Source organism: Aphelocoma coerulescens, assembly GCF_041296385.1.
Source record: "Aphelocoma coerulescens isolate FSJ_1873_10779 chromosome W unlocalized genomic scaffold, UR_Acoe_1.0 ChrW_unloc_scaf_1, whole genome shotgun sequence".
Lineage (NCBI taxonomy): Eukaryota > Metazoa > Chordata > Aves > Passeriformes > Corvidae > Aphelocoma > Aphelocoma coerulescens.
In genome coordinates, this window is record NW_027184080.1 from 11,373,833 (window position 1) to 11,394,086 (window position 20,254).

At 44.3% G+C, this 20,254-nt stretch overlaps 1 protein-coding gene across 1 annotated transcript in view; it reads left to right on the forward strand.

Moving 5' to 3' along the window:
• Positions 1–12,611: 12,611 nt before the first annotated feature.
• LOC138102681 (uncharacterized) overlaps positions 12,612–20,254 on the forward strand; it is a 62,269-nt gene continuing 54,626 nt past the window's right edge. Inside the window, exons 1-2 of the mRNA XM_069000400.1 lie at positions 12,612–13,475; positions 14,429–15,095. Of these exons, the coding sequence (XP_068856501.1) occupies positions 12,612–13,475; positions 14,429–15,095 (1,531 nt within the window). The remainder of the gene's footprint in view (positions 13,476–14,428; positions 15,096–20,254) is intronic.

The window sequence follows — 20,254 nt, forward strand, 5'->3', positions numbered from 1 at the left end:
AAAGGAAAGTGAAGAAGATAAAACTATTTATTTAAAAAACACATGGGAAAGGAAAATAATGTTAAATGGTAAAATCTTTCGCTGTAGAGGAAAAAACCTGGGAAAGTGTTAGAGTCTTCCCTTTGGTCTCCTCAGAGCTGGGGTTTGGGCCGGGGCCAGGCCCTCTGTGCCTGGTGGAAAGTCCTCCCGATGTGCTCTGATGCTACAGCAATCAAGCAGTCCAGTAGAAAAGGGAAAAAAATCCAAAATTCCATAGAAGGAAAAGTTCAACTCTCAGTCTCTCTCTGGAGAACAAGAAACTGGAAAAACTGGCCAAAAGCTGACTGGAAAGCCGCAAGCCGGGTGCTTCCTCCCTCCCCTGCCACAGCTGGGGAAAAAAAACAAACTTGCTATCTTTATGTGACCTTGAACAAGCTGCCAACTGCTTTGAGAAAGTTTTGCTCAGTTTTTTTCCTTCCCCCTCTCAGGCTCAGTTTAGAGGCATAGAAAGGCACAAAAATTAATTTCTGGGCATAGGCAGCGATATGGGATACACATCATAAGGTCACCCCAAGACAATTATAAAGGAGAGATTTGCATCATGGCTCAAACTCACTTTCCACCTGTGCACATCCCAACACATAGCAAAATTGCTCAATTAATACCTTTGCCTCACCTGACTGCAGCTATAGCCGAAGAAGCGCCGGAGAGGGGAACGAGAAATTTTGGTTCAACTGGGAGTCTCTCTCTTCTTACCCTCCCACTAGCTTGGCGGCCAGTTGCTACTGCCATATTCACTCATGGCAGCAATTCCATAACATTATCTGCTCTTTTAGACTCTGGAGCAGACTTAACAATAGTGGCCAATTCATGCTGGCCTCAGCATTGGCCCCTTCAACATGCAACAGGAGGAGTCGAAGGTGTCAGAGGCACTGCATCAGTACAACGCAGCCGGGATCGAATTCAAATCATACTAGATGGACGCACTGCATCTGTTATAGTCACAGTGATGCCTCTGCCTGAGAAAGTTAACGGTTTAATAGGAAGAGACGTGCTCACCCAGCTAGGTTTTGTGTTAACCACTGAGATGCCTTTTTGATAGCGGCCACTGCATTGACTTTCCCGATAGCCTTGCACTGGCTTACTAATGACTCAGTGTGGATCGAGCAGTGGTCATTCAAAGAGGAAAGTCTGCAGCAAGCCCATGCACTAGTGCATGAACAGTTACACCAAGGACACTTGCAACCATCTACGAGTCCATGGAATACTCCCATCTTTGTAATCAAGAAGAAATCAGGAAAATATCGGCTGTTGCATGATTTGCGTGCCATTAATGCTCAAATGCAAGCCATGGGGACTCTGCAACCTGGCCTTCCCAATCCTGCAGTTGTACCTGAGAACTGGCATTTACTAATAATGGACCTAAAAGACTGGTTTTTCACTATACCATTGCATCCTAATGACATGCATTGTTTTGCCTTCACCCTCCCTGCTATAAACAGGGAAGGACCTGCCTCTCGATATGAGTGGACAGTGCTACCCCAAGGAATGAAAAACAGCCCCACCTTGTGTCAGATGTATGTTGATGCTGCACTGAAGCCAGTTCGAATGCAGTGGCCAAAACCCATCATTTATCACTACATGGATGATATCCTCATCGCTCAGCCAGATCCAATCACCCCCCAACAAGAACTTTTGCTCACCAATCAGCTAAAACAGTATGGCTTGATTGTCGTGCCAGAAAAGGTTCAAGTACGCCTGTTTGGAAGTACCTAGGGTGGAACATCACCGAAGCACAAATCAAGCCACAGAAGGTGACAATTCAAACCAATCTCAAGACCCTGCAAGATGCACAAAAGCTCATGGGTGACTTGCAGTGGCTGCGACCAGTCGTAGGCATCAGTAATGAAGACCTAGAGATACTGAGACCCTTGCTGAGAGGGACTGATCCCTCTTCGCCAGTTTGGCCCACACCACAGCAAATTAATATTATCCAGTGTATCAGTACTGTTATTGCAGACAGAGCAGTTGATCGAATGGACGCTGATCTTCCAGTCGACTTTACTGTCCTCCACGGAGAGAGTCAACTTATTGGTGCACTGACTCAGTGCAAAAAGAAAAAGGGGGAGCAAGTTAGGGTGCTGGAGTGGATGTTCACAAGCCTACAGCCCAAAACAACATTGCAACAGAAAATTGATAATGTGGCAGAATTGATACAGAAAGGCCGCAAGCCTATAATACAAGTCACTGGGCCAGAGCCAGGAACAATCTACTTGCCAATGAAAAGAAATGAGCTTGAGTGGTATCTGCAATAGTCTCAAGCCTTGCAAATTAGCTTGTTAAGCAATGCCCAGCAAATTGAAGTACAACCACTTAAGGCCCCAATACTGAAATGGATGACACAGCATACATGGATTCAGATTCCCAAAAGGAGCAAACAACCACTACAAGAAGCAGTATCAGTGTTCACCCACGCTGGAAAGAAGTCCCGACGAGCAGCTGCCATGTGGCAAGTTCAAGGACAATGGTGTCACCAGATACTAGAGGCTGAACCTGGAGACTCTTTGCAGACCCTTGAATTAGCTGCAGTGGTCTGGGCATTCAAGCGATGGCTGACTGTTAAGCTCAATGTAGTGACAGACTCATTATATGTTGCTGGCATCGTAGAACGAATAGAGGATGCTAGGATCAAAGATATAAGCAACAGGCGCCTGTTTGAACTACTGCGCCAGCTCCAATCAGCCATTGGTCAGAGAAAGTGCGCTTATGCTATAATACACATTAGGAGTCATCAATGGACAGAGGGCCTGGGCGAAGGGAATGCCCATGCAGATCAGTTAGTTTCTGTGACAGTGCCATTAAATGAATTTGCAAAAGCATGGGAAGCCCATGACACATTCCACCAGAATGCCAGAGGTCTTCATAGACAATTTGACATCACCATGGAAGAAGCCAAAGGAATAGTACGGGCATGTCCTACATGTAGTCATCATGGTCTGGGTCTCGGTGTTGGGGTTAATCCCCGAGGCTTAGGCCCGAACGAAATGGCAAATGGATGTGACCCATGTTCCTGAGTTTGGCAGACTGAAGTATGTGCATGTCACCATAGACACTTGCAGCAAATTTATATGGGCATCAGCGCAGACAGGGGAAAAGGCCTCTCATGTGATTAGACATCTGACCAGCTGCTTCGCCGTGATGGGCGTACCAGAACAGATTAAGACAGATAATGGTCCCGCTTATACTAGCGAGCGGCTCCGCAAGTTCTGCCAGCAATGGAGTGTGCGGCACGTCACTGGAATCCCTCATGTACCCACAGGGCAAGCTATTGTAGAGCAAGCTAATCAAACGCTGAAATTATATCTAGCCAAGTTCAATGACATTCCAGATGTGCAGGAAAAATTAACAAAAGCTTTGTATGTATTAAATTACTTGTGTTTGTTTGGAGATAGTGACGCTGCACCTGCTTACCTTCACAGTGGTATTGCAGAAGCAAGGAGGAAAGTAACAAAGCCTTTTTATGTGATGTATAGGCACCCAGCTACAGGGATCTGGCAAGGGCCCGCTGAGGTTCAGCATTCAGGTAGGGGTTACATGTGTGTGCTTACCCCAGCAGGACCTCTGTGGGTACCCAGCTGCTGGACTCGTGCTGCGACAGAGCCTACAGTGAACAGCGCTGACCCTGGATCCCGAAGCGCATCAAGGTGAGGAGGAAAGGCTGAGAAGGGCTGTTGTGCCCTATGTATATAGACTGCAAACCTTACTTGGCGTAAGAGATCACTTTCTATCACCAGAAAGATTAGTAGAGTTGCTTTCATATGATCCATTTGAGCCAGGTATAAATCCTGATCCCCGGTTTAGTAAAAAACAAAGAGATTGTTTTAGCTGTAGTAGTGTGAACTGTAAAGCTTGGGTTAAAATACTTTGTGGTCGTTGTAATAGAAGAATTTGGGTACACCAAAGAACCTTAGTCCCTTGCTGCACCAGCTGCTGGCACGACCGAGAGAATTGGTTCCAAGCCTTGGAAAATTACACTGGCTGCTCAGTCGAACAATCTTTGCCTCTAATTGAAAGCATAGCTACACGACAACGCTTGTTGATTGTGTGGCAGTATCAGCAAGGTATAAGGCGGTTAGAAGAGTTTAAAAGGACCTGCATATTAGATTTACAGTGTGGAAAGGAAGTTAGCATTCCTGTCTCACATTAAGTGTTAGAAAATGAGTGGGATGCACAAAACTGCAGGTGGAAAAATATTAAGTTGTCTCAGTCTAATACTTATCATCGCTAATGCTTGCCTGGTACCCAGTTCCCATGCATGGGTCCCAGTGCAGCCCAAGAAGAATATTTGGGTTACTCTGGCTAACCTAACCAAACAGAGTGCTATTTGCCTATCTCTTTCTTCTCCTGGCAATCCGTTTTCCACTTGTTTAGTAGGATTGCCAACAGATGTTTGGCTATGTCCGACCCGTGCCCCAACCTGTAATGTAACTAATTCATTTGTCACAGTCAACAGTTGGGATCGGTGGGTACCCTACTTACCTATTGCCCCTGCTGAACCGCAAGAGCTAGAGTTACTAGGATCTGTAAAAGCAGATGTTATGTTTAATTGGACAAGTGAGTCATGCAAACAAGAAAACTGCAAGATGTCTCCCACTAATGTAAACTCCAGTCTACCAGTGTATCGCGATAGTTCCATTTGGTGCAATTACACTGCTACAAAGCTGTCTGTATCTATTAACTCTCCTTTAGCTTTGCCATCTGGTTGCTTTTTGATTTGCGGTGATCGAGCATGGTCAGGAATTCCTTCTCGCTTAAGAGATGGACCGTGTACAATTGGCAGATTGTCATTGCTAACACCAAATACATCAACGAGTAAAGCGTATGACCCATCAGTTTACAGCTGAATGCCTAAATGATGTTAAATTTTGGTCCCCAGCAGCCATAATAAGTGCGTCTTTTTTAGCACCTGGAGTTGCTTCTGCCGGAGCCCTGAGTATATTAAACAAGCTAGGCTGTTGGCTTGCTAAACAAACCAATGCAATGTCAAAAGCATTATCAGAGCTCTTAGTAGATGTAGATTCAGTGAGGCATGCTACCTTGCAAAACCGAGCTGCAATTGATTTTCTGTTGTTAGCTCATGGACATGGTTGCGAAGATTTTGATGGAAAGTGCTGTATGAATTTGTCCGAACACTCCCAATTGATTCACAAGCAGATAAGTGAGTTACATCGATTAACTACACAATTGCAGAAAGAAGATGGTCTCGGCTTAGAAGGATGGTTAAAGTCACTAGGTTTAGGACCATGGCTAGTTTCACTCGTGCAGCATTTGATTACTGTAGGACTAGTAATATTATTAATAATAGTGTGCTTACCTTGCCTGTGCCAATGCTTGCAAAAGATGATATACAAAGTTACTACATCTGTAGCCAATCAAGTATTGCTTGTACAAAAAGAAAAAGGGGAAATTGTTGGAGAATGGTTAGAGGATCAGGGACATGGATCATTGATAAAGGGTACAAATCAATAACAGAACTGTACAAGCAAAAGCCTGCAGAAGAAAATGCCTCCATGAGAAAATGCCTGCGTGAGAAACAGGCCTGAGAACCAAAAGGGAGTTTTTGGGAGGTACAGTGCTGTTCTGATAAGATGTACTGACCATGAGAAGGGAGGAAGGTCTTTGATCTCTCAAGTCAAAACATAAATAATAGAAGTTTGCCAAATGTAGTCTTTTATCTAACCCAATTATGTAGAAGTAAGAATGCGCTTTCATAAGTTTAAACTAATTAAAGAACTGATAAGCATGTACTTTCACACTATATAAGTGCCTCTGTATTGCCAATAAACGAAGCTTGCTTTATCAATCACATTGATTGTCTGCATGTCTTCCCCCGCCAAAAGTCAGCAGCTGACTATAGAGTTTTATTTTCTTGCCTAGTTTTGGGCATCACTGGTCGCCAGTCAGATGTAGCCCCATTCACTACAACCCTTTGAGCCCTGCCATTCAGCCAGTTCTTCATCCAGTGCACTGTAAACCTGCTCATCCCACAGTTGGACAACTTGTCCAGAAGGGTGCTGTGAGGGACAGTATCAAAAGCCTTACTAAAGTCCTCAATTTCAGATTCCCAGGAGACACTGCTAAGTAGCACCCTGAATAGCTTGAAGTTTTCTCTCTTGAAATCCAGGGTAGCAACTCTGTTGACATTTTTTCTCATTTCACCAAACATTTTTAACTCAACCATTTTGTGATCACTGTGACCAAGACAGCCACCTGTCATTACATCTCCCACAAATCATTTTCTATTCACAAATATCAACTCTAGGAGGGCATCTTTCTTAGTTGGCTCACTGAATACTTGTGACAAACTTATTTTCAACATACTTCAGCAATTTCCCAGACTTCCTTGTCACAGAAGAATGGTGCCCCCAATTGATGCCTGGGAAGTTGAAATCTCCCATAAGGACAAGGGCTAACAATCAGGAGATTTCTCCTAATTGCCTAAAGACTAACTCATCAGTGCTAACATCCTGGCTGGGTGATCGTAGTTGACACCCACCAATGACAGATGCTTTGTTTTCCATCCCCCTAATGCTCACTCAGAGGCTCTCAACCACATCATCCCTAACTGTAAGGGCTATACAATCAAACCTCTATCTTACTGTGCTCATTTTGAATGGGGAAGAGTTAATTTTCTTCCCAGTGGCTGGTATGGGGCTGTGTTTTGGATTTGTGAGATACCAAGATTTTGGGTGGGTGTGGAAAAAAAAATGCTGCTAGCAAGGATTTTCTTGCTATTTTCTAAGCCTGTGAGAGACTTTTTCTCTCACACAGAGATAGTAGAAGAGTTCTGTAAACAACCAAACACCTGCAACCTTGAGAAGTCTTGTTTATAGTATAGTAGAAAAATATTTTGACAATGGATGTTTTAGGATTCTAGCCAATCACCCCCAAGGGGTGGCTGATCTTTGTCCAATTAGACTATGAAGAAAAAAGTCTTTAAAAGAGTTCGTAATATAAAAATAATTAAATAAATCAATCTTGCTGCTCAATTCCTGCCTGCTGGATCCTCTCTCCTCCTCCTCCCTATGGCTGCGGGACACGGTAATATACCCTAGGGCATTTTTTAATAGGTGGGGGGTGAGGTGCTGGGCTTAGCCCCTAGCTCTCTCGCTCTTGGCATCGGAGGAGGACGGTCGAGCTGTTGCTTACCACGGGGAGAATCCACTGCCACGGCGGAGCCCAGCCCTGTACTGCTTCTTCCTTACTGTGGGTGAGCCTTTGCTCGTAAGAGCAGCCGTTGAAACTGGGACCTTATAAACACCCGATCTAACTGGAAAGGACCCTCACCATCTACTCAGGTGCCTCAGGAGAAAACCCCGACCCCCTCCCCCTTCCCGGAGGACGCATCTCCCCGGCTGTGTGCCGCAGCTGCTATGGAAAAGCCTGGCTGCCGCTGTCCAGCCCCGCTGTTTTCTGCCGCTGCCTTGGGCTTTTTCGTTAAACTCTAACCCAACACTCCATGTCCACTCGACCTGCGTGGCTCCTGCTAAGGCTGTTCTGTTACATTTTGTTTGCCACCCCAGGAGATGTGCCTGCCTCTGCCGTCCCAGCCGCCGCTCCGAGGTTCCTTCTGCAGCCTATTTCATCATCCAGCCCACCCGCCATTACCACGTGAGGGAGAAGCGGCTGAACTCGCGCCCCAGAGTCCCCTGCAGCTGTGAGGGAATCATCGCACCTGCCCTGCTCGTCCGGGAGCCAACGCCCCTGTCCTGCGGTGACTGTATGATACTGTATTCCCTATCATCTGCCCTATGCCAGACATGAGTTCTGTGCCTTTAAAGCTGGGTCAGAGAGAAAGGGGGGAAAAAAGCCGAGTGAACTCTTCAGAGTGGTTTGTGCTCAAGGACACATACACTCCCCTGGGTTCTCACTGCCGCTGCAGAGCCGAGGGAGCGCTTTTCTGCTTTTCCCAGCTCTCGGCTCCTTTTCTCAGGAGAGACAAAGAGTTAAAATTCTTTGCTTTTTGGCTAGCCTGCTAGCTGAGGCAAGAATCTGTAGGAATCCAGAGTGCTGAGAATATTTCTCTGCCTGTTTTTAAGGGTTCTTACCCCCCTGAACAACACTGTTTTAGCCTCCAACCTTGGAAAAAATTACCAATGGTCAGACAAGAACTAGAAAACACAGTGGTGTGAATTAGGTGATAGACTACTATGTAAGAATGTCACAGGGTGAAAAATTTAGAGGTTTTGGGCTTCTCTTTGTAGTAAATAGATAAGAGTAAAAAATATCAAAATGGAGGATTGTAGGTACAAAAATGCTGTTAGCCAGGATTTTTCTTGCTATTTTCTAAGTCCGTGAGAGACTTTTCTCTCTCACAGAAGAGGTAGCAGGGAATGTAAACAACCAAGCCACCTGCGACCTTGAAAAGTCTTGTTTATGGTATAGTAGAAAAATATTTTGACAATGGATGTTTTAGGATTTTAGCCAATCACCCCCAAGGGGTGGCTGGTCCTTTGTCCAATTAGATTATGAAAAGAAAAGTCTATAAAAGAGTTTGTAAAATAATTAAATAGATCAATCTTGCTGCACAATTCCTGTCTGCTGGATCTTCTCTTCCTCCTCCTCCCTATGGCTGCGGGACACGGTGCCATACCGTAGGAACCGGGCCTGCAGTAATAGAGGATTGATGTTGTTCTCTAAACCTTCTTTTTCTTCTACTACTCCATGTTCTGCAGTAAAAGTAGTTTGGAATGATTGGATAGAAAATTCCGCAGTTCCTAGTCGTGATGCTGAATAAGTCGTAGGAAAGTGAAAATAATGTATGTTTTTAGTAACTATTGGTTAAAATATCTTTAAAAGTCTGTGTAAATCTTGATAGAGAGCTGTCACTCCTGTTTTCTGTGCTCAATGCTGTACCTGGGTCACGCTAGTGGCTCTGTTCCTTTGATAAGACTTAATAAACAACTATCTGGAAGCACTGAAACTCAAGGAAAAGTCTTGGTTTATCTTTGAAACTCCTTGCAAGGACTTTCAGAAAATTCTCTCCCATCAGGAGGGACTTGATTTACGGCACGGTTCAGTGTCAGAACCTTTCCTGGGACTTTGGTTTTTCTTCTTTTTCTCCTGGAACTGTTTGCTCTGGTCCAGAATACCATCACTGGGAGGCCCTACACCGCATCCTGGAGGGCCCTACACTGCACCCCAGCTCTGGAGAGACCACAGCCACACCACCCACAGAAAGGACTTTGAATCTTCTCAGGTGTGATAGATAAATGTTATAATATTGTCTTTCTGCAAATGTTAAAATGAATGATCTTAAAGTAGCACTGTGTTGGGGTTTTAGGAGTTCTCCTGGGTTTTTTTCTGTTAAAGGAATTTTCCCCATACGTGTTGCTAGGGGAACAAATTTCTGGGTACTTAAGAAAAACAAAAGACCTAGCCACTGAGATTGGGTGCATCTTGCGACTCCTTTGTTTCACCTGGGTGTGTGGACAGTCAGTCCCCAGCGTTTGGACGGAGAGAGAGGCTGCTTCTTCGGCTGCTTTTTCCTTCTGCTGGAGAAACCCTGGGATCCCAAGCCCGCCTTCCCTGCCCCGCTGGGAGCCGGGCCGTGGCCGCCCTGCCCCCGCCGTTGCTTCGAGCCTTCACTACTCTGTAGTCCTGCTGTGCCCTGCCTGTCGAGATCTCCAGAGGGTTCCCACCACAGCTTCTGAGTTTGGATGCATCTCGTCTGCCACCCCGGATATGTGCTCGTCCCTGCTGTTCCAGCCTGCTGTTCCTGAGGGTCCGGCCAGACACCGGGATTGGCTGCCCAGGGGTTTGTGAAGCTTTTGTCCCATTCCTCCCCGGGATCCCAGGCCACAAGTGCCGCATGCTCCCTGAGCTCGCTCCAGAGTGCCCCCTGCAGCCGCGGGGGAACCATTGCACCTGCCCTGCTCACTGGGAGCCGCCAGCGCCCCTGCCGGCTGTGACCAGAACTGCACCCAAGGGGAAAGAGCCTGACAGCCAAGAAGGCTGGCACTGGGTTTGTGATTGTTTGCTGTTACTACCATAGTTATTGCTGTTTGTTTGACTTGTTATATACATATAGATATATAATAGTAAAGAACTGTTATTCCTATTTCCCATATCTTTGCCTGAAAGCCCCTTGATTTCAAAATTATAATAACTCGGAGGGGAGGAGGGTTGCATCTGCCATTCCAAGGGAGGCTCCTGCCTTCCTTAGCAGACACCTGTCTTTCAAACCAAGAAACACTGTTATTGTGATAGATTGTGCTGGTTTGGCCTAATTTAGAAATATATCCTCTGAGAGAAGGCAGGTTACAACCATCCCTCCCCCCCCCACTGGGTTCGGGAAAAAATAAATTTTCCTTGAAGGAAAGTGAAAGAGATAAAAACTATTTAACAAACACACAGGAAAAAGATAATAATGCTAAATAATAAAATCTCTTGCTGTAGAGAAAAAACCTGGGAAAATTTTAGAGTCATCCCTTTTGGTCTCCCTTCTCCTTGGAGCTGGGACTTGGCCCAGTGCCAGGCCCTCTGTGCTTGGTGGAAAGTCCTCCCGATGTGTTCTGATGTTGAAGCAGCCCAGCAGAGAAGAAAGGAAAAAATCGGAGTCCCAGGAAAACAAAGTTCAACTCTCTGGAGGAAAAGGAGCTGAAAAAAACTGGCTGAAAAACTGGCTGGAAGAGAGAACAAGCTGGGTGTTTCCCTCCACTCTCTCTCTCCTGCCACCACTGAAATGCAGACCACTTTTTATCCCTGTGTCCTTGAAACATGATAACAAACTGCAGACTGCTTTGAAGAAGTTTTGCTCAGTTTAAAGGCATGGAAAGGCACAAAATTAATTTCTGGGCATAGGGCAGCAACATGGAATACACATCATAAAGTCACCCCAAGACATAGATACATATTATAATATTGGCTTTCTGCAAATAGATGCTATATGTAAAAGTAGCTTTGTTACAAATAGATGCTATATGTATAATGTTAAAGTAGCTTTGTTATAAAGATGTAGTGTTGTAACAATAACTAATGCCTTTATTTCTGTCATTAACTAAACTTAGACATAATAGTAAAATAGCTAATATAGTTATGCTTGTGGCAATTGAACTGTCTGCTATCCAAGCAACGTGTGTTGAAGACCCCTGCTATTGACATACCAACTATCAGCAACTACCGTCTGCAGAAACCATCGACCAAAGCCCACTCTGGGGGTGATAATAAAAACTGACTAAAACCACAGCCAAGAAATGCACATGCTCTAAAAAGGCAGACCTAAGGAGGAGCCATGCTAAACAGTTCCTGGAACATGTAAACTAGTTTGAGGAAAAGTTTGAATATGCATAATTGCTTATGAATATGCATTAGGCTGATGCAATAGGACAGGTATGTAAAGAGTGTCTCCAAACTAACAGGTGTGCTCTTGGCTGAGTGCCAAAGCACCCGGCACCATGAATTTTCTTTTATTATCCTTGTCCCTTATTGTCCTTTATTAAACTTTTAAATCCTAACAGGAGAGTTGTAAGAGACGGTCTGAAAATCCCTCATCTGTCTCACGATCATCGCCGAGGACAGAGACTGAACACAGGAGTCCTGGCCTGGCTGAGGTGGGATGTCTGCCAAGTGTTGCCTGCGGGTGTGCCCACTGGGAACTGGTACGCATTCCTGAGGAAAATTAGTGCAGGTCGCAATGGACTGCGCCGTTCTTGCTGCCCAGGCGGGAAGGACTGTGCTGAAGCAGAAAGGAATGACCTGTCCTGTACACCTGTCCTGTACCTGTTTCCCAAAGCAACGGGCCCCATAACAACGGCTGTAGATTTCCCAACCTCTTGGCCAGTTGCCCCTCGCTTCTGAAAAGGACTATAAAGGGACTTTCTGAAATAATTGAGCCCGAGATCTCCCCACGGAAAGAAGACAAATCTATTGGCGGAAGACCATGAGGACTTCGTCTCATCCACTGTTAGCTATTGCCCCCCCTCTTTTTCTTCCTCTCTACTGTGTTTTTCTTTCTCTCTCTCTCTCTTTCTCTATTCTATTGCATTACTGTGTTGTGGGCACTTAATGAAGGTGCACTGTTCTGGTTAAAACCTAAATCTCTTGTGTCCTTTTACACTCTGAGATCCATAAACAAACCATCACGACCCCCGCTTGTATTAGCGGATCGTGACATTAAACTGGCATCACGGACAGGATCTGACAGACAGAAGGGGTTGCAAGGTTGTGTGTAGTCTGTAATAGGGGAAGGATGTTTCGCTCCAGCCGCACCTAGCCCAACACCCCAAAAAGGGTGAGCAGTGTCTAGAAAGCAAGGGGGGTGACTCGAATTTCCCGCAAACTGCACACGCCTAGGTGAAAAGCACCCCATACTCAGTTGAGGGCTCTGTCTTCAGATTTTTCGCAAAAGATCTCTTAGTGTAAAAGGGGGAACTGTGTTTTTTGGTGTGTGCGTGAATTTGGACTGCTTGGTGTAGTGAAGAGACAACCATAAGTAACTTAAGGAGTACCTACCAGGCAGATTTGGTCTCTTCACCCACCCAGGGAAGCGAAGGGAGACACAGTGAAGCTGTGTGTGTCGCAGTGTGTAATTAACTTTTACCTCCCTGTGGTGGTTTTGATCCCTTCATAAAATGACTGAAAACCCCAGTGCAAAAGTTAAAGCTGCATTTTATGCTCTGCTAGCAAAACATAATGCCCAGCCCTCTCCGGGAGGGGAAGAATGGGCTCAAAATAACTGGCTTAATTTGGATTATGTGACTGATAGAGTATGTTCTTTACAACATGAGACTAGATTTAAATTTGGCCGAAATAAAACCATAATCTGCTCTGTTTTAGGGGCATGCCTTGTGGCAGCTATAGATCATCGCTTAAAGCGATGTACTGAGGAGAAAGCAATCATAGATTCCCTTCAAAACCTAGTGGATATTTTACAGAAACAATTAGATGAAGAGAAGAATAAAAATCATTTGCTAGAGGCTGCTTTAAAAGAGGAATACTTTAGGAATTCAAAGAATACTGACTCACCAAAAGAGACAGAGGAAAAGGAAACTCCTCACATTAACCAAATATACCCCCAGAAAGAACTAATGCTAGTGAAAAATTGTGGGGAAAACTGCTGCCTTCGTATGAGACCTCTAATTAAAACAGAATATAATTATATCAATGATGAAGATTTTGAACCGCATATCACCACTAAACAAATACCATACACTGCTACTGAATTGGCTAGATTAAAAAAGGAATACGGGCGGCTTCCCCATGAATCTGAGACGGAATATGTTTTCCGAGTGTCCCTCACTGGAGGAGACCAAATTCAATTAACTGAACAGGAGGCCAGTGGATACTGGGGACATGGAGTTTTCTTGACAACAGGAGACAAACGTGGCACGTGGTCCCTGACTCAGCGCTCAGCTTTCTGGGCCGGGGGACTCAATCCTTTAGAAAGGGGAGACCCTTTAGCTATAGTTGGTACCCCCGATCAACTTCTAGAAAGCGTTGTGAGGAATGAGACAACTCTTAGTAAAAATTAAAATAATTTATTAAAAATGGAAAAATTGAAAAATTACAAAAATTAGCAAGATATAAAAATTTGGGATTCTAGTGGCTCAGGAGGTATGCCCCAGGAGTGCAGGGATTAGAGATCTTCAGGCTTAGACAGCACTGGACCTCTGATGGAAGAACTTGCAGTGCTGGGCTGACTTTTAGCTAATCCAAAAATCAAAGGTAAAAATTATTAAAGGCTCCTTAATAGGAGTAAGGCTTAAGTACCCAGCACTGGTGTCCACTACAGCTGATCTGCAGTGGTCTGCACTGCTCCGAGGCTTGCCTCCTTGTTTTTATAGTGCCTTTGCTCCGCCCCAGTCCACCCACAGCCCGCCCACAGCCCGCCCACAGCACACCCCTTTGGTCCAAAGTGATTGGTGCTTTCCTTTTGACAGATCATCTCTGTCTACAAATAGCTTGTCATTGTCAGGGGGGTAGTAACAGCTGAAGTAAGGGTGGTAACATGTCCTCATTAAGATTCAGGTTGCCATGGAGCTTGCCTGCAGAATAACGGCTATGGGGCTAAAAATAGCTGTTGGCTGTTAGAAACTGGGGTTTTTTGGAGTTGGTCCTGAGGCTAAAGTGCAAAGTAGAACCTTAAAAAAAATATTAAAATACATCTAATACCTCTTAAAACACTTACAAAAGTAGACAATGAACATAGGAGAAACAACTCTTACAGTGTACAAGTGGTTTAAAGTTTGAAAAGGGATTTTAACTGGGGAACTTTTAACTGGGGAATTTTAACTGGGAGTGGTGCAAATAAACTGCTTTGAACAAGTGAAAACCATATAATAAAACTTGATTTGTGTACCTGGGCTGATGGGTTAACTTTAACACTCAATTAAAAAAATTGTTTAACTCAAAATTAACTAATTAAAGCACTTAACATGCAAAGACCAAGCTAATTAGGGATTTCATGTATGACAGCGTCCACAAAGCTGCCTGTCTGCAAATGATCCATGAAAGGAAATTAACTCCTGTATATGAATCCCCGATGCAATTACCTGTGAAACCTGAACTGAAGACCCCTTTAATTCGAGGCCTTCCAGAATCACTCAAACCTACAGCAATTGTCCTTCAAAAAACCATAGCAGCTGTAGGTCCCATAGAAAGGCTGGATAGATTCCTTGGAAACCCGAGCAATCAAACTGGATCTACCAATCCTGGGTTTACTCCATACTCAACCCCCTCTCAGCCGCCAGGTTCACAATCGAATTCACCTGCTGGTGATCTCAAAGTTTGGACATGGAGTGAGGTTGCAGAAGATGTGTTTAATTACAGTAGAAAATATGGACCTATAAAAATCCCAGAGGAAAAATCAGACAAAACAAAAGGTGTCAGGTACATTAGGGCTCCTCATAGCGAAAAGCCAGAGAATGTAAAACAGATCTCTAACCGTCAGCATTGGTGGTTATTAGGTATCAAAAAGGGGGTCCCCAGAGATGTGATGGATGGCTTACCCCTTGATAAATTGAGTAAGGTAGTGTCTAACTGGCACTGCCGAAAACCCATTCTACCAAATCCGTCACTCCATCCAGTGCACCCCCCCCCCCCTCAGAATCTGGGCAGTGAGTCAAAGCAACCTCTCCCTCAAAGTCTGTGCAGTGAGCCAAAACAACCTCTCCCTCAAAACCAGGGAAACTAGACCCTCCGTCTCTTGTCAATGGGCGAAGAGATGGAGCATGGGTGTAGCTGAGAAGGCTCACTAAAAATAAAACAGGAGATATAATGATCACAGCTATTACAGGCCCTAAACAGTCACCTGTAACTTTTCTGATTGACACTGGGGCACAAATTTCTGTGCTGACAAAGAAAGATGCCCGGAGGTGGGGAATTGTCCCAACAAAGAACCGATATTGTGTTTTAAATGCCTTGGGAATGACAGAATCTATGAATGTGGCCTTAGTCAAGCTCACTTTGCCTGGAAAGGAAAACCAACTCTCTATTAATGTGGTGATTGGAGATATCCCAACCAATCTATTAGGGATGAATGCCCTCATTGGGAGACAGTGGGAAGACTCAGAGGGTCTTCTGTGGTCTTTTGGCACGCCACGTTTTAACGTCAGACTGCTCCAAGCCGCACCCTCCCTACCATTCAGCAAAGTAACTAATGTGAAACAATACCCCCTCCCCCTGGGTGCCAAAGAGGGCATCAAGCCAGTGATACAGGAGCTGCGAGAACAAGGAGTAATAGTTAATACTCATTCTCCTTTCAATTCTCCAGTGTGGCCAGTACGGAAGCCTAATGGGAAGTGGAGGCTGACAATAGATTTTTGCAGGCTGAATGCCAACACAGACCCTCTTACAGCAGCAGTCCCGAATCTGGCAGAATTAATAACATTGATTCAAGAAAAGGCTCATTCAATCATGGCACCCATAGATGTCAAAGACATGTTTTTTATGATACCTTTACAGCCAGAAGATATGGACTGCTTTGCTTTCACATGGGAAGGACAGCAATACACTTTCACTAGGCTTCCCCAAGGGTACAAACATTCTCCTACCCTGGCTCATTACACTTTAGCCCAAGAGTTAGACAAAATACCCAAAGCTGACAATGTGACTGTTTATCGATACATTGATGATATCCTTGTGGGAGGAAATGAAATAGAAGAAGTGAGAGATACCCAACAGAAAATAATCTCCCACTTAGAAAGCCTTGATTTGAAAATTCCCTCAGAAAAAAATCCAAAATCCTTCACATGAAGTGAAATTTTTGGGAATTTGGTGGAAAGGAGGTATGACATGTATCCCACCCGATACCCTAACCTCTTTAGACCAGATTAAAATGCCTGAATCCAAAAAAGATCTCCAACATGCTTTAGGATTATTAGTGTTCTGGAGAAAACACATCCCAGATTTTTCCATAATTGCCAGACCTCTTTATAACTTGTTAAGAAAAGGGATAAAATGGGAATGGACTGCTTCTCAAGAAGAAGCATTGCAATTGTTGATTTTTGAAGCAACAGCTCACCAAGCCCTGGGACCTATTCACCCTACAGATCCTTTCCAGATGGAATGGGGATTTGCCTCCTCAGGGTTGTCAGTACACATATGGCAGCGGGGCCCTGAGGGTCCGACAAGGCCTGTTGGTTTTTACTCCCGTGGCTTTAAAGATGCTGAAAAAAGGTACACTACCTGGGAGAAAGGATTGTTTTTGGTTAGCTTAGCTCTCATAGAAGTGGAGAAGATTGCACGACAACAACCAATTGTTTTGAGACGCCCTTTCAAAGTTATTAAGGCAGTCTCTACTGGGACCCCCCCACCTGACGGGGTGGCCCAGAGGGCCTCAGTAAGGAAGTGGTATGCTCAGATTGAACATTATTGTAGCATCTTCTCAGTAACTGAAGGAGCTGTAAAAAATCTGGCAATTCAAGAGACTGAAAACTTGAGTAGCAGCCAGGACAAACCTGCCTCAGTCATTAAAATAGCCCCTCCTTTTTCCCCCGAACAGTCAGCAAATTCTTGGTTTACAGATGCTTCTGCCAGGCGAGAAGGAAAGGTGTGGAAATATAAGGCTGTAGCCCTCCACACCTCCTCAGGTGAACGAATTTTCACAGAGGGGGAAGGCAGCGCCCAAGTTGGCAAGCTGATAGCTGTTTGGAGTGTTTTCCAACGTGAGGCACAGAATACTTCTCTTGTCTGTATTTACACTGATTCCTATGCTGTGTTTAAGGGATGTACTGAGTGGCTTCCTTTTTGGCAGCAAAATGACTGGGAAGTTAACAGAATCCCAGTATGGCAAAAGGAAAAGTGGCAAGAAATTCTAAATATTGCAAGTCAAGGGAATTTTGCCATGGGGTGGGTAGCCTCTCACCAGACAGATGGAAATCCAGCAGGAGAGTGGAACAATAAAGCTGATGAATTAGCAAGACTAAGTCCTTTGAAAAAGGATCAGATTACAGAGGACTGGGAGCACTTATTAGAATGGTTGCATGTAAAAAAACAACACACAGGTGCAAAAGATTTGTACAAAGAAGCCCTTGGTCGCGGTTGGCCTGTTACCAGAGAAATGTGTAAAACATGGATATCAGCCTGTGAACAATGCTGCAGACGGCTGGAAAGACACCCTTTGGAAGATGACCCTCTGCATTTAAGAAAGGGTAAAGGCTTATGGGATGCGTGGCAGGTAGATTATATTGGCCCCTTTAAAAAGTCAGGAGGTAAACACTTTGTGCTGGTAGGAGTGGAGATAATATCTGGGTTAGTCCAGGCCGATGCCTTTAAAAGAGCTACAGGAGATAACACTGTCAAAGCATTGCAGGGATGGTTTGGAACTTTCCCAAAACCACAAGAAATTCAATCTGATAATGGGTCTCACTTTACTGCCAAAGTTGTACAGGACTGGACAAAAAGTGAAGGGATTAAATGGACTTTCCACACCCCTTACTACCCTCAAGCTAACGGCATTGTAGAAAGGACCAATGGTCTCTTGAAACAACTTCTGAAACCACAGGAGGGAAATTGGGATGTTCGGCTATGGGAAGCTGTGAAAGGTGTGAATAATAGATGGGGGGTAAACAGGTGTCCCAAAATCACTGCCTTTTGCCCAACAGCTCCAAGCATAATTCCTTCACTACAGGGACCAAATGATCCTAAGAATCCTGCACACTACCCTGGACAACCTGTTTTGGTAGACCTTCCTACTGTAGGAGAAGTACCACTAGTGCTAAAAAGCCCTCTGAATAAATATGCATGGGTAGCCTCTGATGCCCTAGGGAGAGAGCATCGGATACATACACGCTGGATAATTCCATCATTCTAATTTTCTGCCTTTGGTGGCAGACTCTGTTTGTGTTTACTTTTCATAGAAGAACTCTGAGGGACGTGAAGAATCCGGCATCGTCCCTTAAACAAGTCAAATTGCTGATGCAAAACAATGTCTCAGAAGTTCAGCCAGCTTGTTCACCTTTTCTGCAAACTTCCTTTGAGGGGTGGACAACCTGGTTGTGAAAGCGGAACCCTTCTAAGAAACGAATGCAAAGAGACATAACCGGTGTTGTGGGAACAGGATTGGGAATCTTAAATAGTATTGATTCAGAAGTACTAATGAATAAATTGGCTGCCACAACTACAGATTTGACTAAAATACAACAACCACTGCAGTCATCCCTATTAGCCTTGGGAGGCCATCAGTGGTTGTTATCAAACATATTACCAAATTGGGAAAAGGTAAATGTGAATGACCACAAATTGATAATTGATGCACTCAGTGCTACACAAAACAACATTTCTTTGGCTCTCAGCTGCATCCAGGCTCAATTATGGATGCAGTCAGTTGCTGCCTCAATTATAAGAGAAGGCGAAGAAGGCACTTTTCCTACTGAAATTCGGAAAATAATCTGGGACAGTGCCACTGATTTTGAAAGAGAATTCCAATCCTGGTGGAACTTAGTAAATTTTACCTACGATCCCATCACAAACAGCCACAGCCTTTGTACTAACCATACGTAATGCTTCAGTGCATTTGATATTCCCTGTCTGTTGCAGTGGTGATACTGTAACACGCCTATATCAAACCAGGAGTCCTGTGGAAAATAAATATATATGGACGGATTCTTGATAGATGTTTCAGAGATGTTTATTTCCCCAGCCACATGGCCGGGCTCTGCCGAGGAACTCTTACAGTCAGGACCCGAGCTCCTTTGCCCACGCAGGAAACACAAACCAACCAATGGGGAACGAGGCTGAGCAGGGGCAGGGAAACCCCGTGCCTCCCTCAGGGCCCCTCTTCCCAGGGCTACATGGCGGGGGAAGGGACCCTGACACCTGTCATTGCATTAGGGCTGAACCATGATGGAGCTGTTCTCTATCCTTTCGAGCATAGAGAATGGGCCCGTCAAATTGGTGAGAAGTGGCAAACTGTTAATTTAGAAACTTGTATTGTCCGAGAACAACAAGGGTTCATCTGTGAAAGTAATGCAATTAGAGCTCAAGACATTTGTTTAGATACAGAACAAAATATCTGTCATTTTGAAATTCATCCTAACGAGATTCCTGAAACAGTGCTTGTGTATATAGGCAATGGATGTGCATGCTTAAGAACTGCTTGTGATAAAGTATTTGTAGAAAATTTAGTAGTAGATACTAAAAATCATTCAAATTTTTGTGTTTGTAACTTTACTAAAATCATAGGATGTGATTTTTCATATTTAGCCCCAGTTACTTCTTATCGCCTTTTACAGTCCAATTACACACCGATCCACCAATTATTGCCTACCCCCATTGGGATGAACCTTACTTTGGTAAAGCAATTGTTGCTTCACCAAGATTTAATTGAAATTTTGGAAAAGATCAAGAAAAATGGACAGAAAACCTTGGTAACTGTTCATCACAATGTGAAAGAAATACATCGTGTTCTAGAAAGAGTAAAGAAAGATACTGAACACAGGTGGTGGGATACTCTTTTTGGGTGGTCACCTACTGCTACAGGTGTCCTGAACAAATTGTGTCATCCCATCATTGTTCTCTTGATTTTGATTGGTTTTGCTTTATCAGCAACCTTATACATCATGAATTGGAGAATGATGAAACGGTTAACACAATTGACATCTATAATAAATGTCCACGATTTGGCCAATATCCCATCCACTGTGGACATACCCAAGGTTATTGACATGCGATGAACTACACGAGTATTAAAATAAGATGTGATAAGAAATTAGAGGTGTATTTTGATTAAAAAATTACATGTGTATTCTGATTAAAAAATTACTTATTTCCTTCT